The sequence below is a fragment of the Lutra lutra genome, chromosome 6, assembly GCF_902655055.1.
Source record: "Lutra lutra chromosome 6, mLutLut1.2, whole genome shotgun sequence".
NCBI classification, from domain to species: domain Eukaryota; kingdom Metazoa; phylum Chordata; class Mammalia; order Carnivora; family Mustelidae; genus Lutra; species Lutra lutra.
In genome coordinates this window covers 146,900,552-146,925,814 of record NC_062283.1, presented here as the reverse complement: position 1 = coordinate 146,925,814, position 25,263 = coordinate 146,900,552, and the positions used below count along the sequence as shown (strand labels likewise).

Below are 25,263 nucleotides of genomic sequence, written 5' to 3'. Positions count from 1 at the left end.
AAGCTGCCGGAGCTGCTGCGGTCCAGCGACAGGCCGTGATGCCGGGTGAGCTGCTCTGACCCTTTCCAAGGTGGCCCATTGATTCCCGCCGCTCTTAGGAGGACAAGGAGCAGCAGCTTGTTGTAGTTGTCATTCAGCGGTACCCTTGGTCTTAAATCACCTTCTAAGAAAAGGCACCTGATTGATCCCTTTTTAAAAATAGCGCGTGACGTTGAGATCTTTCTGGACTCTGGGGAGCTTGCTTCTCAGGGGAGAAGGTTCCTCACGGGGCAGTTTCTGCCCACACACGTAACAGCCCAAGAGGAAGTAAGTTTAAATTGAAACAAGTGAAATTTTGCCAAAATTCTTGAGAATGGGGTAATATGAAATTGCTTTTAAGGGGAAAAATGATAGGATTTTCTTTAAAATGAGAAAAAGATCTTTGGAAGTTTTATAAGCATCTGAGGCCCCACACGGTCATTCCCAGAGGCCCTGGTTCTCCTCGGAACTAGCTTTCCTGGCCTGGGCCCGGGTACCAAAGGCTCTGGCTGTGACCTTCGCAGAACACGCCGAGTCTTTCCTCCCTGGGGAGGGGCACGGCCTGTGGACAGTTGAGAGTCCGTTTCTCACAAACTGTGGTGTGCGGTGCTGAGCCTTAGGGTTTCCGAAGCTTCCAGTATATCGGTGTATCACAGTAGGTGAAACACATCTGCGTCACTTCACTGCGGTTGCGGCTTACGGTAGACTCCCCACAATCGCGTTTGTGGGGTCTTCCAGCATGACTGGCCCCCCGTGAGCGCTCGGTACACAGCAGCCCCTATGGTCAACAATCACCTGCTGGTGGGGGGGGGGGTGCAGCCTGGAGGTTGACCTGGAGGCCAATTGCAATATTTCTCTTCAGATCGTTCAAGAGGCCGGATATGTCATATCTATGGTAGCGTGACAAGCCACCAAACAGAGCCACCGAAGGCAATGGGTCTTACCGCAGGTTGTGCGGTCTGGGATTCAGGCACAGCTCAGCGGCGGGTCCTGGCAAGGGTCCCTCGTGAGGTCACCCTCGAGCTGTCGGCCAGGGTGATGGTCTCCTCAGAAGGCTCACCGGGCCGGCCACCTGCCTCCACACCCATCCCTGTGTTTGTTGCCAGAGCCCTGAGTGTGTGTATGTGTGTGTGTGTGTGTGTGTGTGTGTGTGTGTGTGTGTGTTTTCTGTAGAAAACACTGAGAGATGCTGTAAGATACAAAGATGGGTGTGAAAATACAGTCCTTGCCTTCAGTGACTTTATAATATCTAAGGAGAAGTGAAGAAGAGACATAAGTGCCTGTCACAGGACACAGGGGGTTGAAGGGAGCAATGACATTGGGTTGACCGTGCTCACTTGGGGCGACACCAGCATACTTAACCACAGACCAGTCGGCCCTATGGCACCATTCTGGGGGCCCCTGTCATTCCCAGTGCCTCCCCCTTTGTTAGGTGAAGAGGGCCTGGAGGGCTGGGGGACGAGCTGGGGTCACTGTGGTAAAGGTGGAAGATTGGGGGGCAAGTTTTGGTGTTGGGGACAGCTCTGCTTACCAAACTTTGGGGAGGAAGTTCCATAGTTTCACAACTGGTGTCATGTTCTGGTGCTTAGGAGCCCATGGACTTTTGGCCGCCAGGGACACAGGAAATTTCCAGAAGGTGGTAACATTGGAACAAGTCCTTGAGGGCATGATATTAGAATCAGTGGAAGACTGAGGTGAAGGGATGATTAAGAGGCACCGTACGGAGGTGGGGAGACCATAGGTGACATGGCCCATCATGGGTAAGCAGGCGGGCACCATGTTCCTGGGCCGCAGGGACAGGCTCCTCCCCGTCTGGGCCCGGCCAAGCATGCACATTAGCGGTCCCGCTCACCTCACTGGCCCCCGCTCAAGGTCACTGTGGGCTGGTTTCGGACTTACTGAGGGGTGTGGGCTGCTGCTATTTTGCCGAACTCTCCTGGGCTCTCAGTAAAATGACCTGCAGATACCCTAAAACCCCAGGAAAGCTCCCAGGAGCTGAAACTAGAACAGAACCCCAGCCGCTGGGGTTCCGAGTTAATTTTGCCAAGACGCTTCCGGTCCTTGACATTAAACATGGTGCTTTGTGTGAAAGGTGACGAGTTTTCAAAAACCAGCATTTCTTCAAGTTTGATTGTGGAAGGATCACTTTTCTCCCTAAAGGTTTTTCGCAGGAAAAACGTCAACGCAGAATTGTTTAGAAAGGCTACACGAATGTGATTTCCTATAAACCCCCATCAGTTTTAACATCCGCCCAAACAGTGGGTTTCCTCTGTCTTGTTTTCGAACGCGTAAAACTTTGCAGAAAAGCAAACGGTCTGAAAGATGAAAGCGTGCGTTCTGGCTCAGATACCGAGAGCCTTCTTCCTCCCCCTCTGCTTACTCCGGAATAGTTCTCTCCTAAGGGTGGCAGGGGAGGGACAGATGTATAGGCAAAAAACTCCAATGTCTTAGCGCCCTACAGATATGGACTCGAACCCTGGCTCCTGCATTGTGTGACCTTGGGGGAGGTTATCTGACTTTTCTGAACCTCAGTTAATAATTCCCATTTCGCTGTTGTAAGGGCTTAGTGACTAGACAGGGCTTACTGAATATATGTACTTGTTTAATGTCTATAATCCTAGCTCAGGTGACTTGCACAAGTAGGTGTGCAATAATGCTTCGTTTCCTTGACCCTCATGAGCTCCCCTTCCCTGAGTCCTTTCTTGCAGTGAAAAAGAGGATAAGATGCAGAAGACCAAAGAGAGAGCAAATGTTTTACTAAACGGGATTTAACCATTTAACCGCAGCTAGATTACCGCGGCGACTGACATCCCCCATCCTTCTTATGCAAAGCCAAGTGAGCTTACGCTCGTTCTGTCGCCGTTCCTTCACACACTTTTGTCAAGTTCCTGTTGGCTACAGAGAGATGAGAAGTTTTTAGATGTGGAGAAGTGTTTTTCTTTTTTTAAAGATTTTATTTATTTATTGAGAGAGAGAGAGAGAGCATGGGGCGGTGGGAGGGCAGAGGCAGAGGGAGAAGCAGACTCCCCGCTGGGCACGGAGCCCTGATGTGGGGTTCGAGCCCATCATCCTGAGCCCACAACCAGAGCAGAAGGCAGACGCTTAATGAACTGAGCCCCCCAGGCACCTCTAGATGTGGGGAAATGTCTTATGTTTACTTTATCGTCGCATACACCTGCGGCTCTGGTTCCTCGGCTCCATTACGGTGGGTTTGCCTCACCCTCGATGCCAGGATCCTATGGGTGCGTGGAAACCTGGCCTCCACCCCACCCTCCGTGGCTTAACCAGCAGCATCCGTATTGCACTCGGGCACCACCCACTACCCTGAGAGTGGGTGGGGACACCACTGTGGGCCTCCAAGTAGTCACCCGCCAGGCGTGCTGGGACCTGGCGTGAAGCCGATAAGGAAACCGAGAGAAGGGTGAGGGCGTGCGATGCCTTACAGACCAGCCAGGTGCAGCTCCGGCCAAGGAAAGAGGTCAGGAGCTCAATGGAAGTACAGCAGTGTCCTGAGCTCGTAACCGAATAGATCCCTGGAAATGCTGGTGTGCACTGTAGTTTTTAAAGTGTAGTGCTGAGTTAGACACACCAAGGTATTTTTAATTTTTTTAAGCTTTTATTTATTTATTTGCGAGAGAGCGTGTGCAAGAAGGAGCAGAGGGAAAGGAACCATCAGACTCCCTCCCAGTGTGGGGCTCCATCCCAGGACCCTGAGATCTCAACCTGAGCTGAAATCAAGAGTTGGACGCTTAACTGACTGAGCCACCCGGGCGCCCTGGTCTTTTTCATGAAGCAGGATCTTCTGGCGATGTCTTCAACAAGCCAGGGTTGGATTACACCAACGGATTGTAAATCCAGACTTGCTTAAAGCAGCAATAGCATCGGGCTTCCTCCCTACTCTCCCCACGGGCCGCAGCAGACTTCAGAGCCTGGAACCAGCTCTGCCTCTGCAGAGTCCCCAGTAACTGCTCCCTCTTTGTCACAACCCATCTGCTAACGTGCCCAGGGCACTCCCAAGGTCTCCCTGGGCTTCCTTCCACTGCTTAGCAAACACCCGCTGGCCACAAGGTGCTGGCAGTAGCTCTGTTACCTTCTGCCCTTGCAGGGCCCTGGTCTCCCAGCCCCGCCCCTGGAATTCCTTCTGCTCTGTCTCTCCCTCTGCCCAGGCCTAAGGCCACCCCGGGAAGGACTCAGGCTGGCCATTCGGAACAGAAGCTGGGAAGGGGACGCCAGGATCTGTGCTCAGGAAGGGGGAAGTGGACATTGCCTCCTTTCTCATCCTTTTTTTTTTTTTTAAGATTTTATTTATTTATTGGACAGACAGAGATCACAAGGAGGCAGAGAGGCAGGCAGAGAGAGAGGAGGAGGCAGGCTCCCTGCCGAGCAGAGAGCCCGATGCGGGGCTCGATCCCAGGACCCTGGGACCACGACCCGAGCTGAAGGCAGAGGCTCAACCCAGGAGCTCTGATCGTGCTGAGCAGAGTCAAGTGTGACAAGTACCCAATGTTTAAGAGTTTCCTTTGTCCCCAGATGCCCTTTCCCCACTCCAGATCTGTACACCAGGCAAATTAAGAGGCGTTTGGGGTTTGGTCAGGGGATGGAGACTTGGGTGGGGGAAGTGGCTATCAGGGCCGGGGAGCTGGGAGGGCTCTGCTCCACCTCGATAAATGGCCCACGTTCGTTCCCAGGCGGAGAGAGATGAATCCTCGGAGAGTGGTTTTGTTTCATGCTTGTCTTACGCACTTCTCCTGTGGCTGTGACTAATTGTCGCACAGCGCTCGTTTTTTTTCTGATACTCTGGAGGTTTTTCTGGGAGCATAAGGTCCCCAGCATTTTCTTTTTTGGCATCAGAGAAGGGAGACAGACACTGAGAGAGTGACACAAGCAGAATTAGGCCACCTGTATGTTACTCTCGTGGGCACAGATGGCGTGCGCACACACGCGTGCACGCCTGGCCCGTGATTCTGAGCTCCGGTCTTATCCCCTGCCTTTTACTGTGGTGAGGGACTCCGTTTCAGAGACATACTCCAGCCCCGTCTTTTCCAGGCTTGGACCCACCTCCTTGGCCACAGACCATGTCTGTTCAACAGCTTACAGGTTTCAGGGGCAGAAGTAACACAGGCATTGGTAGCTTTCTGTTTCTCTCCTCCCACTAGACTTTGAGCATCTCAAGGCCGTGAATAATCACCTTCGTCTTGGCGTCCCCACCCGGCCCAGGGCCTGTCACAAAGGAGGTATTTAACAGACACTTGTTGCATGGACAGAACAGTTTTGAGGTTAAAGTTTGCATATCACACATCAAAAAAGAGGCTGAACTGTTGGCTGACTGGCTAGTCCTCCTGGGGAGGGAGGGCCTCCTGCAGTGATGGGGCCCAGCTCATGGGGGAGAAAAATTCAAAGGGTTAAAGTGAGGATGTTTTAGTCTGCTTTCCAAGTGCCACTAAAGGACCCCATGCAGGCATTTTTGTATTTAGTGGAAATCAATGACCTTGGGTGAATCCACATGACGAACTGTGACCGTACCGATAAACCTTCAGGGGTGGCCATGTGTTCGGAAGCCAGAAGGAGGTATTTGTGCCAGCAGCGCGTTAACCGGGGACCATCCTACTAATAAATGTTAGTCCCTAACCGTGTTTTCTGCCGTCATCCCCGGAGCAGTCAGAGGCGGCGGGAGCGCCACGGAAAGGTGGCTGAGCAGGATGCCCTACCAGCTCCAACCGTCCTACGAACTCGGCATCAACACTAAACGTTTTCATCTTAGTAGCTGGCAGGGGGCCTATTAGAGAAAAATCTTAACTAGAAAGTCCCAGTTCTGCCCGTTTTTCATCACGGAGGCTGTGAAGCTGACACAAGTGGGGCGAGAGCCACATCATCTCAGGGTCAGAATTACTGGATCTCAGTGCATCTTCAGGACAGCTCTTTCCAGCACCATGTGGGCTCTGCACAGGGGTTGACCAGTTGGCTGGAGGCGTTGAAGAGGTTCATGGGGTGTCAGAGAGGTCACAGGGTTTGCTGTTTCCCTGAGCAACTGGGTGGTCCCAACTGCAGTTATGGGCTGCTCAGCTAGATTGACTGGGCAGCTGCGTAAGACTGCTCTCCCCTCTCTCACACACACTCACGCTCACACACACAGTCTCTCTACACATACACACGGTCTCTCTACACACATGGTCTTTCTACACACACAGTTTCACACATACACACTCCCACACACACACTATCTCACACACACTCTCTCACATAGTCTCTCTCTACACACACACAATCTCTTTCACACATACTCTCACACACACACTCTCTCCACAGTCTCTCACACACACATACTCACTCTCCCTCACACACACACTCTCTCACATAAACACTCTCACACATGCTCTATGAACACATAGTCTCTCTCTCATACATATACACACTCTCCTACGTACTCTCTCACACAGTCTCTCTCTCACACACACTCACACACAATCACTCACATACTCTCTACACATACAAGTCTCTCTCTCACACACACTCACTCTTTCTCACACAATCTCATACACACACCCCTCTCACCCACACATACTCGTTCTCTCACACAATCTCTCATACACACCTACTCCCTCTCTCACAAACACATAACACACACACACACACACACACACACACATTAATGTGATATCATGTCAGTGATGCCCTTCAACCACCAGACATGGCCAGGCTCTTGCTGTTGTGGATTCCTCATAGGAAGTTGTATTTCCTATGAACATTTTTTATTTTCCAGACATGCTAATGTCTAGATGGGCTTGTGGTAAATCAAACTCTCTCAGATCTACCTTCAGAATAAATCCAGAATTTGCATTTTGGGTCTGTGGGACTAATGAAAACAAATCTTCCCAGTAAATCCTCTCAGATCTACCCTCAAAATAAATCCAGAATAAATGAAACTGATAATTGTTTTTATACATTCTTTCCTGAAGGCATTACCGTCCACACATAGAAACCTTTGCTTAGCCTGGGACGGTCATGCTATCGATGGCATATTGAGTTTCCTGGAGGAATGTAAGCATATTGGAGTAGGAAGTTTCTAGTCTCTTGGTCTTAAATGAGGGAACCCTTGTGAATCTTTCGGCACACCGCCTATCAGGGAGGGCTGGAATTCCTGCAGATTACTACCATATGCTGAAGCATAGGTTAGGAAATGGGTTGAATTGAGAGGGACTATTAGCCTCTGTGCTTACTCTGTGGTGGTAATAACAGCTATACATCGAACACCTGTTGTCAGGTCCTCAACTCAACACCTTTGTATACGTTTCCATATGTTATTAAATCTTCAAGCAACACTTTGAGGTAAGTATTCCTTTCCTCATAATACAGCTGTGGAAAATTGAGGCCCAGGAAGGTTGAGTCTCTGGACCAAAGTCACACAGCTGGGCCATGGTAGAGCCTGATCAAAATAAGGACTGATTCCAAAGCTTTCCAAATCCTGTTATCCCCGCTGAGGAAAGGAGATCAAACAAATGACCTTTGATTCGAAAGGCAAAAGTTTCTACCTTAATATTTTAAAACATATCTTATAACAAATTAACATAGTCGACATCAAGGGTTAGGCCTAATGAGAACATCCCGAACTTTAAGGTTGAAAGATGTATTAATTCAACATAGAAACAGAAATATCTCCTCTGTTCCTTTTGATCATCATCAAATGGGCTATTTTGATCTAGTCTCACTTATGTTCCAGAAGCAAATGGTTGAAATGTGCTGATGTCAACTACTTCTTAAAAGGGGCATTGTTAGAGGAACACTGCAAAACATTTTGTTGATTTAAAAAAAAACAGGAAAATCTAATAAAACAACAAAAAAATCCCTTCTGATTTGACGTCGCTCACCTATAGCTACTGTTATTTCCCTGTTTACCTGTAGTCGTAATCAGACTCTAGACTCGGCTTTGATTCCAGACCTTTTAAAAATTTAGTATTATATAATAAACATTTTCCCAGCGATTAAATATTCATTGGAAATAAATTTTAGTGCCTCTAAATCAAAGGTTGACAAACTTTGTAACCAGCAGGGTAGTGAATATTTTCGGCTTGGTGGGCCATATTGCCTCTGTCACAACTGTTCGACTCAGCTGTTGTGGTGTGAAAGCAGCCATGGGCAGTGGGTACGCAAGAGAGGGTGTGGTTGTGTTCCAATAAAACTTTATTTATAAAAACAGGTGGGGAAGCTGCTTTGGCTCACAGGGCACAGTAACGGCTCTGTAATATCACATACGCTCTGTACGTACAGTCTGTCATTCAGACTGTACATAATTCAGTGAGCTCTTCTACCGTGGGGCGCTTAGGTGATCTGCAGCGCTCTCTCCCACACAGTTGAACAGCAACGGACATGTAGACTCCTGAGCTCATCTCTTTGGTCTACACATAGATCCCACATCACTGTCAAAGTTCCATTTCCTCTTAGCAGTGGGTTATCAAAGGCCAACCGCTAAGACCCACTGGGGGCTGGTGGGATTGTTCCATTAATAGGAAATACCCCCTGAGAGTGCTTTCCCCACCAGACAGCTGGGATGGACCACATGGGGCCACTCGCCTTCCTAGACCCGTGGCTGTGACCTTACAGGATCTGATCCCCTTCTTGGTTATAGAACAGATCATCTTTTAGAATCCCTTCATGTCATTGCAAAGTATTTTTGGAACAAGTTCAGGAATATGTAATTTTTGTACACAGTCCTAACCAGCCAAGGAGGTAAGTTTAGTTCACCGGTGAGGAATTTCTATCTTGTTTTCATCTCACAGGCCGAGAGTAGGGAGTTCATGGAGGCGTGGAAGCAGAGAGCCTGAGAACATCCCCGCCGACAAGAGGAGGGGGGCGAGGGAAGGCCGCCGGGGCCTCCCACGACCTGAAACCTGGCAGTGGACACACGCTGATTGGCTTTTAAATGCTCCTCTGGGCAGACTGGGGATTCCCAAGGCAGTTTGGTTTTGTGCTCTGAGTGACAGGCACTTCCTTCTCATTTATAGTGCAAGAAAGCACCAGTCAGGATAATTAGTTCATGCTTTTAGGATTTAAAGTAACTCCATGTTGAGAAGGAAAAAGCCGACTGTAGGAGAGATTTTTACCCGTGACGTGACTGATCTCTGTCACAGGCCCTCGTCCGCTCAAGATGTGCAGAAATCGCATGGTTTGGCCATGAAGACATTCGACCCATAGCCGGGCTGTAGCCAGATGCATCCCGGGTTGGCGCAGCAGCTCCACCGGCCTCGGCATTTCTAGCTTGTTATCTTAGGGTCACCATGTGATGTCAAAGCCGTGACACACTCCGCCACCATGTTCATGACAGAAAAAATGGCCAGGCCTCCTGGCCGTCTCTCTTTCTGTCATGGAGCAAAGTCTTCCCAGAAGCCCCAGAACACCTGCACCGTAGCAGGGCCCTGAGCCACCTCAGGAGCACTGGGTCAGAGGCCCACATTCAGCTAAGGGGCCCGGGGGACACCAGGCGGAGATGACATCCCTCATGGTCACACCCACAGCCTGAACATGTTGCCTTTGGAACAGAACCGAGGCTGTAAACGAAAGAGGAGGGGACAGTGGCCGTGGGGTAGGCGGCTCTCCGTGTCTGGCCCCGCGCTTTGGTGGACATGAACGTTTCTCACGGACTGTGCCCTGCGGCAGGCCTCATGGCCTAAAGTCTCCGCTTCCCCAGCTGTCAGCTCCGTGGTTCTGGGCAAGTTACTGAATGTCTCTTGAGCTTCGGTGTGATTTTCTATAAAATGGGGGGGTCTATGCCTTTGGATATCAAATGGAATAGGATTTATATACATGCATCGCCCGCCCCACCCAGGTACCACCAGCGAGTTCTCGGACCTTCGGGGACTGGCCTCAAGGTCCTCTGGGGGCAGGCCCCGGCTTTGACGGCTTGGTTCTCTTCGAGAGAAAACTTGCATGTTGGGTCTGTGGGACTAACAAAAACAAAACCCATCCAGACTCGGAGACACTAACAGAAAGGTGTCTTTCCCGCCGTGGGGGGAAGAGGTTTACTGTTGGGTTTGTAATGTAGAGGGAGTGAGCGGCTGTTTATGGCTTCCCCAGTCTGCACAGATGGGTGGGGGGCTACGGCCCATCGCTCTTCACCGAGCTGCAGCTGCGTTGTGGTTGCAGACGTGACAGGCCTCCTAGGTTCAGGGCAAAACTAGACAGTTGTCACCAAGAGCACTACTAAGCCCACCTGACCATCCAGATCACTGCCCCTGTCACCTGTGCCGTCGATCAATGACAGGCATCTCAGAAAGTATCTTGGCCAATTCCAAAATTAAGGGTGAAAAATATAGACCCCAACCCACTAGATGAAAAGTAGTTTTTCCTTTTCCTCCACCGCCCCCTGACACCCCGCCTGACACCCCGCCCTGACACCCCGAATCCCCGCCTGACACCCCGCCCTGACACCCCGAATCCCTGGTCTCCTCCAGGCCAGTGCAGACCGTGAAGTCTGGCCCAGCTGGGTGGCGGCCTGCGCCGAGCAGCCCCAGGGGCCAGCCTGTGGGTGGGCCAGGTCCTTGCCTCATGAGTCAGCCTCGGGCAGTCTCAGGTGGGCGTCCCAGCCCCACTGCCAGCCTTGGAGATGAGCCAGGGAGGGGACAGGTGGAGACCCCCACCATGATCTGGGGGCCTCAGCTCAACCAGGCTCCCCCATTTTGCAGCGCCATGACCCAGAGAACCCTCCAGACCCCATTTGCTAGTCTGTGAAAGGAGAATGATGTCCGCCCTGCTGGCGGGATCCAGTGTGGCCGAGGACTGAGAGCCAGAGAGAGTTTGGTGTTAAAACTGCCAGACCGGCTTGGAAAATGACCCGAGCATCTCTGAGATCCTTCAGTGCCCTTCGTTGTTCCCAACACCGCCCCGATGCCTACCCACCCCCCACGAAGGCCCTCTCCCCTCCTCCCCGCTGTGCAGACTTCGCACAACCTTGGCCTCTGGTTGACAGGGGCGGAGGCTCCAGGGTCAGTGGCTTCTTGCTTCCTTGTGCTCTGGAACCATCCCGCTAGGCCTTGGGAGAGCATGTCCGCTGCTCTTTTTCTAGTAACATCTCCATGAATCACCCTGGGCCCCCATCTCTGTTTCAGGGCTCCAAAGTCCTGGCCAAGAAGGAGCTGGCCTACGTCCCGATCATTGGCTGGATGTGGTACTTCACGGAGATGGTCTTCTGCACGCGCAAGTGGGAGCAGGACCGCAAGACCGTCTCACAGAGCTTGCTGCGCCTCCGGGATTACCCCGAGAAGTACTTTGTACGTCACACCCCGGGCGGCCACGTCCCCAGCCCTGAAGCACTCGCGCGTGAGCAGCCAGACGGCCCGCGCCCGTCCTGCCCACCTGCCCCGCGGGCCGCCGCGCGCCCCATGCTACCCGGTCCGGTTCTTTGAACTGACGGGGGCAGAAACAGTCTTCAGAACACGCGTGTTGCACACGCACTCAGGATGCTCTTGTCACACTCAGAATGCAGATGCTCTTGTCCTGCTCACACACACTGGAGAGGCTCTCACCGCAGACACGCTCAGGGTGCTCTTGTCACACTCACACTCAGAGGCTCTTCTCATGCTCACGCACGCCCGCGCTCACTCCTCTACCGTCCTCCACGGTCAGCTTTGTCCCCACAGCTCCTGGAGGAGGAGGCCCAGCCTCCGGGCCCCACGCCGAGGTCGGGGGCGGCCGTAGCTGCGGGGGCCAGCCCAGCTCTGGCCATAAGGGCTCCTGTGGGACCACGTGTGACTGGGGTGGGTGATGGAGGACGGAGCGTGACCCAGGGCCGCGGCGGGGACCGAGGGCTGTGCGTGACCTTTGCGCTGTTCCTTCCAGTTCCTGATTCACTGTGAGGGCACTCGGTTCACGGAGAAGAAGCACCAGATCAGCATGCAGGTGGCCCAAGCCAAGGGGCTGCCCAGCCTCAAGTACCACCTGCTGCCTCGCACCAAAGGCTTCGCCATCACCGTGAGGAGTTTGAGAAATGTAGGTAAGGAAGATCCCGGTGTCCCCCGCCCCCTGCAGCGAGGAGCCCCAACCCCAGCACCCCGGGCAGCGCCTCCCCGATGATGCTGGCCGGTAGCTAGGAGGGCAGACAGGGGACAGAGGACGGTTAGCTAGGATCCAGGCTACTGCCTGCTCGCTCACTCGCTCACTCTCTGTCTCTCGCTCGCGCACTCTCTCACGGACACCCCCCCCCCCCCCCCCCGCAAGCACGCTGAGCAAACACTGCCCTCTACTGCTCGGCACCGGAACTGCAAGGCTGTGGTGACCTTGGGGAATCCCCGGGTCCCTCTTCACCGGGGCCCACAGCTGGGTTCGGCCTGACCCCACACCTCTTTGTTAGCCCAGGGTTTTGGCGTCCTTTTGCTTTGTCTGGCATTCTTGCCCATCTCTTGGCACCAGCTGCCTCCAGCTGACCAACTCTGTGACCTTACCATCTGCGCTGGCTGACCCCGACTCACCCTGGGTGGGAGTCAGAAAGCGGGCGCTTCCCTCTGGCCACACCGGCTTTGCTCCTCGCTCCCCCGGCAGCCCGCCCGCCTCCCAGAGACCCGCCCTCCTCCTCTGACCCTGCCAGGTGAGGGCGGCAGGGCGGCGGGCCTTGGGTTCGAGGCAGCTCCAAGGTCACACGGGTGTCCCCATGTCGTCCCCCCCTTGGCGGGAGTCCCGGGATGGTCAAGCAGCCTCTCTTTGCGCACGGTCGTCTGTCTTCGGGCCCCCAGGTCTCCTCTCCCTCATGTGAGCCAAGGGATCTGAGTGGCGGGCGAGGGGTCTCCTGAGGCGCTGCCCGGCCGGGCGACCGCGTGCAAATCCGCCTCCTCTGGGCGCCCGAGCCCGTGGCCGTGAAGCCGCTGGGTAGCAGGGCAGGTGCACCGAGACACCCCCCGCCCCGCCCGCGGTCCACACCCCCGCTCCACCATCCCCGAGCTGACCCGGTTGCCTCCTGCCCAGACATCACCCCGCTAGTCCTCCGCACCCCCGCACACCCCTCGCCGCGGCTTGCGGCGATGAGGCCGCTCGCTCCCTCCGCTCGGCCTCCCAGCTGTCTGTCTGCGGAGCCCCGGATGCACCCTCTGGATTCACCCCAAAGATAGAACCTGCCGGTCACTGAGCTCCCCGTGGCCCCAGCAACCCGGGCGGAGGTCGCCTGTCGCCTGTCCCTCCTCCAGCCGCTTGCATCCGGCATCGCCCAGCAGGTCAGAGCTGGCTCCCCACTCCGCGGGCTGCAGGACCCTGGGCCACCACCTCGGACGCTTGTAAGAGCTGCAAGGAGGGTTCGGTGAGGAAACAGGCAGAGGACTCAGCCTGAGGCCTGGCCTGCAACGGTCAGATGTCGGCTGTGGGTCGGAGCCCCACTGAGCCTGCTCGCCTCACCTTCTCACCTTGTTGGGGGTGCCCAGCTACTGGGTCCGGCTTTCCCCGTGGGCTTCGGGCCCTGGCTGAGCTTGGCCTGAGGCCCCAGCAGTCCAGGCAGCGGGGCAGGCTGTGTCCCCCTGCCCCAAAATAAGGACCTGCCCTCCAAGGGCACTTCGGATTCGCCCCCAACGCAAGCTCGCCCCATAGGGCCTGGCAAGAGTGTACTGGCCAGATCTAACGAAGGAAACTGTTTATTTCCAGTATACAGACAAGGAAGTTGGGGCTTGGAGAGAATTTAAAGAACTTGTTCCAAGTGGCTCGGCTAGGACACGGAGGCTGGGGCTTGGAGGCTGGGGCTCGGGCTCGCCTCCTTCTCAAGGGCTTTGCAGGCAGGTGGATTTAGTGCTGGGCCGTTTTATCTTCCCTCTTGAGGTTGCCCCTCTGGCAAAGGAGGAAATTGTGCAAATCATTAGTTGCTAGGCTGTCGTCTGGGGACCCCTTGTGGCTGCCCCCCGACCCGTCCTTGATTGACCAAGTAGGCCCCTTCCGTAGTGTACATCAGGCTCCTGTGTAAGAGCCAGTCTGGAGGGAGGAGTTGGAAACCTACTGAACCACATCAGCTCCATGTCCCTTTCTTACTCTCAGACCTGTGACCCCACAGCCACCCCACATACAGCCTAAGTGCCTTTTCCTATAATGCCCACAGAATGTGGTGAACACAGAGGCTGCTCTCCAGCAGCCCCACTCTGTCCGTGGAGAGTGACGCCTCCCCCACCGGGAGACAGCCAGCCTCCAGTCCCGAGAGGAAGGGGCCGTGGTCTGGCTTGCCAGGGGTTGGGGGCTACCCCCCAGCTTTCCTGCGAGCCAGCAAGGGAGACCCCCGCCTCTCCTCAGCTAGGACTAACGAGCTGGCAGTGGACCTCCTGCAGACCCCACCAGGGGCCAGGCAGCAGGTCGAAGAAAATGGATGGTGGTTTTCTGGCTGATTTTTGAATCTTGGTTCTTCATATCCCCAACTAGACCAAGAGGACCCTGCTGTCACCCTCCTACCCGCTTTATGAATAGTAACCGCACATAGGCAAAGCTCTCCGTAAATTATTGGGCTCACAATCTATTATCACGGAGGGCCAGGCCCCGGGGGACATGCAGACTCCTGCCAGCTCAGCCGGCAAGGCTTCGTGGGTCCCCTTCTCCAGGGGAGCTGGGCTCAGGGCGGCTGAGCGGCACGTCCAAGAGAGGATCCCACAGGGACCAGGCTGACTTCATAACTCGTGCTCTTTCCACTGTCCCGTCCTGTCATCCCATCTCCACGCTGTATTTCTGTCCCCTCATGGTCATTCACGCACTCCCACCCTCCACCCACTGAGCATTTCTGGAGCCCGGGCCAGGCCCTGCGGCCCCGTGGTACACGCCAACATAACTCGTGCCGACAGGTCAGCTCACCATTGGGCAGAGGCACTGACTTCACATGTTCTTCTTTGCTTCTCAGCTCTGTTTCAGTCGACTCTGGTTCAAGTCCTTAAGATGTCTCCAGCATCTTAGTCTAATTTTGTAGCTATCTTACTTCTCTAGGGGGAGAAATTGCTTATAAAATGCTTATGCCACCATCCACTCAGACACATTCTCAGGTAGTAGGCTCTAGACTGGCCGATCTCATGTCTGACCCTGTGTAAATGTTGGTACTTGTTGGAGAATTTCTAGACGGGACACCGCAGTATTGCTTTAAGCTGTTCCAACCTCAGTAATAACTCTTTTCTCAGTTACTGAGTTATAGTGTTTTTCTGGTTACAAAAGGTGATGTGTGTTCAATGTAGGGCATTTGGACAGTATAGAAAAGCATGAAAAAGGACAGAACCCCGTCATCCCACCATCCTGAGATAACCAGTTAGCAAATCTCATTGTTGTTTTCCAATGTGTATCTGCGAAACAAAATTGGGTTCACACGCTATATACTGCTTTGTATTTGTTTTATTTTTTTTATAGTTTCAGCTGTATATGACTGTACACTCAATTTCAGAAATAATGAAAATCCAACACTGTTGGGGGTCCTAAATGGGAAGAAATATCACGCCGATTTATATGTCAGGTAAGTTGGTTCCATTTCCTTTCCAAAACAGAGAGAGCCCATCAAAGTAATTAAATCACAGACGGTCTACAGAGCTCTTTCCAGGGACGTCTGTTTAGTATTTTCTTGCCTGTCATCTGTCATGAAGTGAACTTTACAGACTGTATTTATATTAGGAACTCAAGACACACAGCGCTCATGTCAGTAATCAGGGAAGCCTCTAATTTCTGATTCTCTCGGACCAATTCATACTCATCATAGAGCTCAGGTTGGACAGACAGAAGACAGCATTTTATAGTTATTTTGAGACTGAGTATGAAGAGATTATTATACTGACCCTTCTTCTTGGAGGATGTCTCTGCGATATACAGGTATACACAGACAAGAACATGTATAATTTATAGGGAGGTCTAGGAACAAATGGAGAGCATTTCAGCGGTATCTTACTTCTGTGTTATATCTCAAGCTATTATTGAAAAGACTTCCCACGGTATCAGACACACCCGTTCTCTTGGCCCGTTGCATCAGCTTACAGAACGGGCCTCACCCTGGGCCTCGGCAATGCCATCGAGATGAGTGGGAAATGATTGGAAGATGCTGCCATCCGCCAAACACAGCGGGGACTCGAACATAAAACCCAGCGTGACGGGGCTGAGGGACGGTACTGGTTTCCTGTGCACTAGGTTGTCTTCCCAGAAGGCTAACAAAGATGATCTGACATGGCTGCTCTTGGGGAACCAGCCAAGTGTTCTAGAACATTCTGATTACTTTTTCAAAAGGCTTCACAGATACTAAAGTACAGCACAGGACGATGTAAATTCAGGGGCTGATCGTCACCATGGGGCTGCAGGAAAGGCTCAGCCCTTCCAGGAGAGATGTTTCGGTGGACTGACAGCCTGAATCAAACAGCTTTCTAGCCGGAGAGGACCCCGGTTCCCCCTTTCGATTTATCCCTGTTTCCTAAAGCTGCAGTCGACCGTCTACCTTACTCTGCAGTTGAAGGCACGTGAGGGCGGGAAAACCAGCCTTCCCGAGGGAGGCCTTCTCCCAGAGGTAGAGGAGGCTTTGCCCCCTGAGCACTCAGACACCCAGCAGGAGCTCTACTCAGTGGCCAGCTGGGTCCCAGGTATTTGGGGGAAGCCTGGAGCGTGGGAGATTATCATACCCATGGGGCCGCCTCTCCTGGTAACTTCTTCCCCGGAGCACACACAGGAATGGGGCGTGAAGAGCCAAAACCACACCATGGGGGCCACGGAAGCCGGTGCCCTCACAGCCGGGAGGGAGGACTGTGCGGCTCCCCACGCTTCTCCTTGCAGTGCAGGTTCCCCTGCATAGCTCTACAGGCTTTCTCGTGCTTTGCCTCAATGCAAAGCATTAAAACAGGAAGGGCAGGAATGTCAAGAAAGTTCTTGAAAAGAGCAAAAGTGCCGTAAACACCCACCATCCAAATAAAGGGTAGGCAGGCTCCCTATCCTTTTTCAAGAAACACAGTTAGAGATCTGGTTTCCCCAGTGAGCCAAAAAGAGCAAAGGGGTTGGGCGTTTGTGGGAGGACCTGTGGGAGTTGACGGGGTAATATTTCATCGTATGAAAGAAAACTTAGCCCCATACAATACCGCGTCTGTTATAAGATGGAATCCCACATTCCCTCCAAAGGCCATGGTGTGATGGATAGGTTCTAGAAATGGACCTTGTTGCTAACGTAGTCCCGAGCCAGAGACGGGCATGAAGCCGGCCCTGGCAGTCACGGGGGACACAGGATTTCCTGCGCACAGCATCAGGGTGAATTAAAAAGGCCTAGAGCTCATGAAAGCCAGCACCCCGCGGGCAGACACACAGAACGAGATCTGCAACAGGGGACCAGGAAATGTGGTCCAGTGACTCCCCCTTGCTCAGAGGGGCTGTTGGCAAGTGGCTGGGCCCCCAGCCCCAGAGCCACCCTCACACTCCCCCTCTGGTGAGCAGAAAGCAAAGGTGAGCAAAGAGGCAGGCTGACCCCCTTCAGGGACCTGCACTGCACCTGGGGCTGGAGCTCCCCACCATGGGTAGGGATTTCCCCGTCTGCCACCTGAATTGCCCCCTGTCCCCCAACGTGACCTAGGCTCCTGAAACAGAGCCCAGAGACGTCAAGTATTGTTGTTGTTTTTTAAGATTTTATTAATTTATTTGACAGATCACAAGTAGGCAGAGAGGCAGGCAGAGAGAGAGGAGGAAGCAGGCTCCCCACGGAGCAGAGAACCCGATGTGGGGCTTGATCCCAGGACCCTGGGATCATGACCTGAACCGAAGGCAGAGGCTTTAACCCACTGAGCCCCCCAGGCGCCCCCCAAGTATTGTTATTTTGAAGCCACGGCTGGGGCGTTTGGCACCAGTCTCCTCCCTGCTAGCTGTTCTCTGCTTTGCAGGCGGATCCCTCTAGAAGAAGTCCCAGAAGACGAGGACGAGTGTTCAGCCTGGCTCCACAAGCTCTACCAGGAGAAGGTCAGTGCAGCGAGGTTGTGGGGGGTGGCTCTGCGGGATCCAAGCACCTGTTTCGAGGTGGGTACACCATGCGGGCCTCTGGGAGCTGGCAGTGGCGACGAGCCTTTCTCCATCCGTGTGACACCCCACACTCTGGCTAGTTACCGCCCTCGGGTTGACACTCCGCTTGGCAAGGGGGTAAATGAATAGAGCAAACTGGGTTTAAGGGGGCTTCACGGCAAGAAAGGAGGGTGTAGTGGACAGAAAAGGAGGTGAGGCCCCCCAGCAGCCCGTGTCTACTTAGGAAAAGTAGCCTCTGGTTCTTGGGGTCTGGAGGGTTCTTTTCAGGAAACGTGTATGATCCCGATGGCTGCCGGGCCCACAAGGTGGCTGTCTGTAGGGTCTCAGACCCCCCCCACCCCAGGCAAGACGGAGGGTCTCAAAACCGCCTGCACAGGCAAGACGGAGGCTTGCAAGACTCCGCCTCGGCTGGGGTCAATCCCCACCCCACCTTCTTTCCTTCCTCTGAGCAGGGCCCTACCTCCACTGGCTCCTCTCCTCAGAGGCACGGGCAGGGGCAGGGGCAGAGGGGGTCGCATGCTTACGGCCCTCACTGCTTCGTCTCAGGAAGGAGAAAAGGTCACCGTCCAGCGAGTGAGGAAGGCGTTTTTATGACCGCGTCTTGCTGCCCACAGAGACTTATTTCTGATTCATCCTATGTTTTGAGACCAAACCGGCCTCGAATCGAGCACGTTGAGCGGGATGTGGATTTCCTGTTGCCGAATTCCATCGGTACGGACGGGGGCTCTGCCTCTCCCCACTCCCCTAGAGGAGATGGTCACTAGAGCTCTACGGGCGTCTGCTCCAGTCGGACAAGCATTTCAATCCTTCCTTTGAGAACATGTCTTGGCCCCAGAGGCTTCCAGATGACCCCCATCAGACGAAGTAGAGACTTCCCACAAATGTGCTCGGTTTGGGGGATCAAGACCCTGACACTCTCGCAGCAGGAGGTGGCTCCCGTGCTCCCGAGGACGTGATTTTCCGACGGTTCCGGTAAAAGCCCATTCAAATAACTGGCCATTTGGGGGCGTTTTCTGGACGGGTTGCAGGGACAGGCATCCAGTCTCCTCTTCTACGAGTACACGGGGACCGGCCCGTCTGTCACCGAGCGGGGACCATGCAGGTCCCTCAGCCTCACAGGTTCACCCTGGAAGTCTGAGGGGCCTAGAATTGCGTATTCCTAGGAGGCCGCCCCTGACCCGTGGCCTGCAGGCTTGGAAACGGACGGCGGCGGCTTTTAAACCAGGTTCCCAGTTAGGAAGCTTCTGTGCTGCCGCAGGCCGGGGCCTGGTGGAAACACGCAAACGATATATATTTTCTCCTGGTTTCACGCACGAGGCGGCATTTTCCCTCGTGCTGTTCTCTGGTTTAATCGTCTGGGCGGCACACGACACGTTGCACTATTAGCAAGCAGAAAATTGCGCTAAGGCCTCAGAAAGGAAAGCCTGCGTAAAGAAGCACATGAACAAATCTGACAAACGCGGGCCTCAAACCCACCAAAGCAAAGCAAAGCAGGTTTTTCTCCGTGGGCCAGTTCCCTGCTGGGTTCAGGCAGGAGAGTGTGACCGTCGTGTGACCCGAACCATTCGGGTGTTCAGCAAAGAGGCACTTCTCCTTCCTGATAAAGTCTCTCCAGAGGTTTCCCTCCTAAACTACGTATGCGCTAAAATGATAGGGTTCAGTTTGGAAGGGCTTCCCGAAACGACCATCTGGGGCAGAGCCCTTATGCTAGTGAGAGGGAAACTGAGGCCCAGAGAATGATGTGGGTTGCCCAGCTTGCAGCTAAAGCCAGGTGCCGGAGGACAGGCCCCGTCTCGCTTCCGAGGGCTGTGTCTGTGAGCAAGCTGGGAGGCTGGCCTTTTCCCCGGAGGGACCACCCCTGAGCAGTCCCGGGAAGGGGCAGCGGTGCCTCCAAGAGGAACGGAGGACAGGCGGGAAGAAACTCCAGCATCCTGGGGCAGCCCTGTCCCCTCAGGAGCCTCGATGGGCCTGGGGCTTTACGTACCGGAAATCCCGGGGCCCCATCGCGCTTGCCAAAGTAGAGTTCTGTGTTGGGCGTCATCTTTCAGATGCATGGCATGGGAAGACAGTTCTGCTGACGTCGAGCCGGGGACTTCCAGGCACCGATTCTCCGGTGTTGCTTTCAGGGACAACTGTCAGCAAGCTGCAGGAGGGGTGCCGGCGCCCCAACAGGGACGTAGCAACGTTTCATTCTCTTCAGGCAGGGACATAAAAAGAGATCCACTATCGACCACGGCCATTTTGACAGTCTCAAATAGGAAGGGCATCAGCTCCGACAACCGGGCCAACCTTGTAGAACAAACATAGCGTCTGGAAAAGACACAACGTTGATGACTTGTCAGCACCCGGGAGGGGTGCTGCCTGTCAGTGTGGGAAACCATCCATGTCCTCGTGTGATCCCTTGGGGACAACGGCGGTGCCCCCGTCACTTTTTCCCAGAACCATCACGGTTACCCCATCACGTGGTTTGAACCAAGTCTGAATTTCCTCCCTGATTCAAGTTGCGTACTTACCCTCTGGCGGGCAGTCTGAAGTCTGCCGAAGGGATGGGGAATTCGCCATTAATGGTACCCACGGAAAACCTGGTGAAGGAAACAGTGGCCGAGCTGTCTTGTGGGTGTGTGGGGCCCACGGGGGCCACGGTTGGGCGCTGCTCTCTGTGGGGTGTCGCAGCCAGCAGGAATTCTTCAAGCACAAGAACGGAGTGTTTTCCAAGCTCGCAATGGCTTTCGCACAATACCAAGGACATTTCCTTCTCACCACTCCAGAGGCCAGGCGATCAGGGGCCTGAAGGGGGACCCCACCAGGGCTGCTGTGGTGGACGGGGCAAGGGGGCTCCCTGAGGTCCCTGTGACAAGGGCACGACCCCCAATAATGAGGGCTCCGTCCTGGCGAGAGGCCCCGCCCCCGAGCCCAGCCCACAGGAGATTAGGCTTCCACATGGAGAATCCGGGAGTCCAAAGCGGCCCTGTCACCAAGTTATCGGGCTCCTGTGGCCCCAGCCTGGCATGAGAAAAATCACCCCGGTTCATAGCAAGGAGGTAAAAACGGGAGGCCTCGACAGAGTTAGGGCCCTCGCTCTGGGCCTCGGACAAGTCACTGTCGCTTCCCCTGAGGTTGTCTGCTTCGGCCACAGGCTCTGGGACTCATTTTAATAATGACCCTCAGTGGAGAAAAAAGCGTCTTTCTCATACCTGCTGACTGGGGAAAGGAGGAGCATGGTGCATTTTCGAGATCGCTCTCAGGCTGTTAAAGGGAGTTCAGCACCTCGGGTGTAAGTTCCAGACAGACGGAAGCTCCTTTTCCAGGAAACTCAACTCTGGGGACAGCTGGGACATCAGCAGGCTCCGACGGGGCCCCGCGTGACGCAGAGACGGGTCTTGCTCCGCACGCACGCCGCCAGCCCCCACGATGCTGTCAGGGTATTTCAGTCCATTGCCTTATTTAGAAGCGGGCACACTCCCCGTGGCTGCCAGTTGCTGGCCCTCGTGTCCACACAGTGCCCGGGGACAGGTCCCTCTGCCCCCATTGCCTGCCGCCCGGCCCCGTAGTGTCCCTCTTTCCCACAGTCGCCAAGCAGCACCTGGGGTCTCCCGAGAGCAGCTGGACGGTGCTCACTACATAGGCCCGGCCTTGGGGGTCCCTGGTGTGCCCTGTGCCCGCCTGAGACCCCTGGAGGCTTGTCGGTCACACACACACACACACACACACACACACACACTTGGGGACCGGTGGTCCCCTCATCCGTGGGCTGTTAGCTGCGGCCACGGACGGTCCAGCTGTTAGGTCACAGGCAGCCTCGGGGCGCCACGTTCACACGCCCTCGGTCACAGTACTTTGTTAGCTCCGCCGTGTCCGTGCCTGGCTCTTAACGCACCTCATCGAGGAATGAAACCTCGCACGTGGTCATCACAGGCGCGGGCGTCCCCGGAGCCCACCACCAACGCGGCTCCTGTATTCCGCCTCAGGTCGGGCACCAGAGGAGACAGGACGGGGTCTCGGCAGTACTGCACAGAGCCGCTGGGCAGGCCGTGCTGTCGTGGCTTAGGTACAAGAGGTGAGCCCGTGGCTCTGCCCGAGGCTCCGGGTTCTAGCGTGTTCTGGGCGTTCAGCGAAGGCAGACTCCGTGTCTCCGTTCGTTCTCCACCGGCCGTTGCGGGCGCAGGCCGTAGTGCATCTGGGCGACCAGAGCTGGGCCTCAGAGGCCGGCCACCCAGCCGGAGGCAGGTGAGCACCGAGGAGCAGACCAGGACGGAACTGGGCTGGCCTGGCACCAAAGCTCAAGCTGCCATGCCTGGGCTAGTGACCGGGCCGTGTCACTGTGGGGACGGGACAGCCAAGTTCGGTATTGGGAAGGCACATCAGGCGCCTGTGATGGAGCCCCCGGTCCTGCTCAGCTCACATTGCCTCCCCGCGCCCCGGTGCCTCGGGAAGGGCCTGCACAAACACGAGGTCATGCATGAGCAAAGTGCCTCAGGGTCGCCTCTCTGTCCGCAGGATGCCTTCCAGGAGGAGTACCACAGGACGGGCACCTTCCCGGAGACAGCCATGGTGCCCCCCCGGCGGCCCTGGACGCTCCTCAACTGGTTGTTCTGGGCCTCCCTCCTGCTCTACCCCTTCTTCCGGTTCCTCGTCAACATGGTCAGCAGCGGGTCCTCCCTCACCCTGGCCAGCTTCGTCCTCGTCTTCTTTGTGGGTGAGTAGAGAGCAGGAGGCCCGCGCCAGCCATGCTGCCGGGAGGAGCATCTGATGGGGGGACGGCTGGAGGCAGAACCGGGGGTGAACTCACCCCAGCCGTCGCAGCCCTCGGAACAGAAGGCACAGCCTGCGGGCGCACCGGGAAGACTGGCCTGCAGGCCTCACGGTCAAACACACCCAGAGCCCCTCCCCGAACGCGAGCTCTGCGGACAGCGCTGCTCACGGTCCTCATCCCTCCCTCCTCCCCAGGAAAACCTTCCTGGAGCCCAGCAGCAACGGGCAAAGGCCCCTGGCCATTCAGAGCAGGTCCCGGCCCCTCTGGGGAAGAGCGTGTGCTTCTAGAAGTTGGCTGCCACACGCAACATTGAATAGAGCGGCCTGGGAGCACTTTTGCATGAACCCATACTGGCTTCATTGGCCAGGGGGCTTCAGACGCCTCCGATTTCTTCATAGCCCCAGGGTTTCCTGCACGCTGTCGCTGGTCTTTGAGGTGCGGCAGCCAGAGGCAAACTTGGTAGGACCCCCTGGGAGAGGCGGCCCATTTCACCGCCAGCCCCGCTAGGACGGTCCCATCTCAGTCATTTATGCCTTCTGAAATGTGTGATACGTGCTTGGTGCCGGGCTCCTCGGGGGGCTCGGACGTGCTCCCTGCCCTGAAGGAGCTCACCAAGTCTGCCATCTCGGACTGCAGTGTGTGACCGCGGCCCTGCTGTCCAGCTTCCTGGTGGCTCCGCTGGGCACTCATGAGGGTCTTTCGTGCTCTCTGGGCCGATCCCACCTGCAGGCAGGGACTTTTCCCCGTTCACTGCTCTGATTCTTGTCCCGAGAGCAGAGCCGGGCACTAAGGAGACACCCGGGCGCTTGCGCTCTCGCTGCTCCTGGTCGGTCACTCAGCTGCGCTGCAGGGTGTTTTGTAAGTTCCTGCCCTGCGCCGGCAGAAGAATCCTCTTTGTCTTGGAGGCCAGCGGGGCGGAGGAATTCGGTAAGCTGCGGTGGAGGCTTAGCATCCTTGATGCGCGGAGGGATTAACCCACCGGCAGAACAGCCGCACTGTTTCAATGTCATAGTCCGGCACCCGTGCTCCAGGACTACAGTGGGATCACGCAGGACCCCAAATTAGCCGGCGAGATCTCGGCTGCTGCTTGGGGTCTGCAGACAGCTGGCATCTCAGCATTCTTCCCGCAGATCACTCTGGGGTCCCCCATGGGCTCCTCCTAACCCCTGTGCTTCCCATTTCTTCCCATTTCTGCAGCTTCTATGGGAGTTCGATGGATGATTGGTGTGACCGAAATCGACAAGGGCTCTGCCTACGGCAACATCGACAGCAAGCAGAAACGGAGCGACTGACCCCAGACACACTAGCGCCCAGAGGGGCCCTTGGGGACTGGTGGACGCTGCCAGCCATCCTTAGTGGGACCCGGGGACGAAGCGGGGTGAGCCCCTGCTGGGAAGGCAGGGCGTTTTGTCTCAATGCCAGATGGGGAGGAAGATGTTCTTAAATCTTTTGTCCCCCCATAATGCTTTAGTGGGTTTTTTCTTTACGTGTGAGCGTGTGTGTGTGTTTGTGAGAGTGTATGCGAGTGAGTGTAAGGGAGAGGATACATATAAGTGAGAATGGTGTGCGGCTGAGTGTGAGCCTTATTCTATCATCATTCAGAGGGGATCTGAGGCACAGGGGGAGGGCAGGGATGGGGAACGGAGGGTTCCCCTTCATTCTTCGGTGCTGAGTTTTCTGTACTGGATTGCAAAAGAGTGAAAGGCGCTTTAGGTAAGATGACTAAATTATGCCTCCAAAAAAACCATTAAAGTGTTTGGCTCCCTGTGCTATGTGTTTCCACAGACTGCTCCGTGCCCACACTCCACCCTCTGCCGTGGTTCTGGGGCTCCAGACGGCAATGACCCAACAGCACTGCCTGGGGGGTAGCGGGATGGACTCAGCACACAGGGGGCAGCTGGAGGGGGCCCTCCTGGCCGCTGACACAGGTGCAGGCACCGGGCAGGGAGGTGGTTGAAGGGGACGGCAGGTGCTGGGGGACGAGCTGAGCACATCTGGGGGACACAGTGAGAGGCTGTAAGGCAGCCTTGGGTTTTCCGATCTGCCTGCAACGGAGTCTCCCCGGCCCGCATCTTGAGGAGGTGGCCGATTCTGAAAAAGCTGAGCGGAAAAGCAGAGCAGGGGCCTCTGGCAGCCGTTAGAGAAATGACTTCACGTGTGCAGCTCATCTCAGTCAGCAGGCAGAGACCAGTCCAGGAGCACTTTTTGCAAACACCGTGCAGGAGCCAAGGGTCGACCGCAGCAAACACCGGGGTACGCAGCTCCCCTGGGCGTCTGCTTTTCTTCCAGAAGCCCAGATTCTCATACCACGAGGGAGGGCTGCCCCTTGACACGCCAGGCGTTCTCTGGAGTCACAGCCACACGCACGACCTCCGTGAAGTGCTGCCAGTCCTCAGAGGCCACGTGCACAACGTGCGAGACTCGCAGTGACGTCTCCGGCGAAGAGCATTTAGCCATGGGACACTCTGTCCTCCCAGGCCACGCGCTGATGGTGCTCACAAAGGTGGGGATTTCGGAGCACGAGGTAAGCAGAA

The 25,263-nt window shown here is 55.3% G+C and overlaps 1 protein-coding gene across 3 annotated transcripts in view; it reads left to right on the top strand.

Annotated features, from left to right (window-relative positions):
* Window positions 1–24,497, top strand: part of AGPAT4 (1-acylglycerol-3-phosphate O-acyltransferase 4) — a 111,627-nt gene extending 87,130 nt beyond the window's left edge. For all 3 annotated transcript variants that reach the window (XM_047733624.1, XM_047733623.1, XM_047733625.1), the window contains exons 4-9: window positions 11,118–11,279; window positions 11,848–12,001; window positions 15,355–15,457; window positions 17,841–17,916; window positions 22,474–22,672; window positions 23,927–24,497. In XM_047733624.1, the coding sequence (XP_047589580.1) occupies window positions 11,118–11,279; window positions 11,848–12,001; window positions 15,355–15,457; window positions 17,841–17,916; window positions 22,474–22,672; window positions 23,927–24,021 (789 nt within the window). In that variant the 3' untranslated portion in view covers window positions 24,022–24,497. The remainder of the gene's footprint in view (window positions 1–11,117; window positions 11,280–11,847; window positions 12,002–15,354; window positions 15,458–17,840; window positions 17,917–22,473; window positions 22,673–23,926) is intronic.
* Window positions 24,498–25,263: the final 766 nt, after the last annotated feature.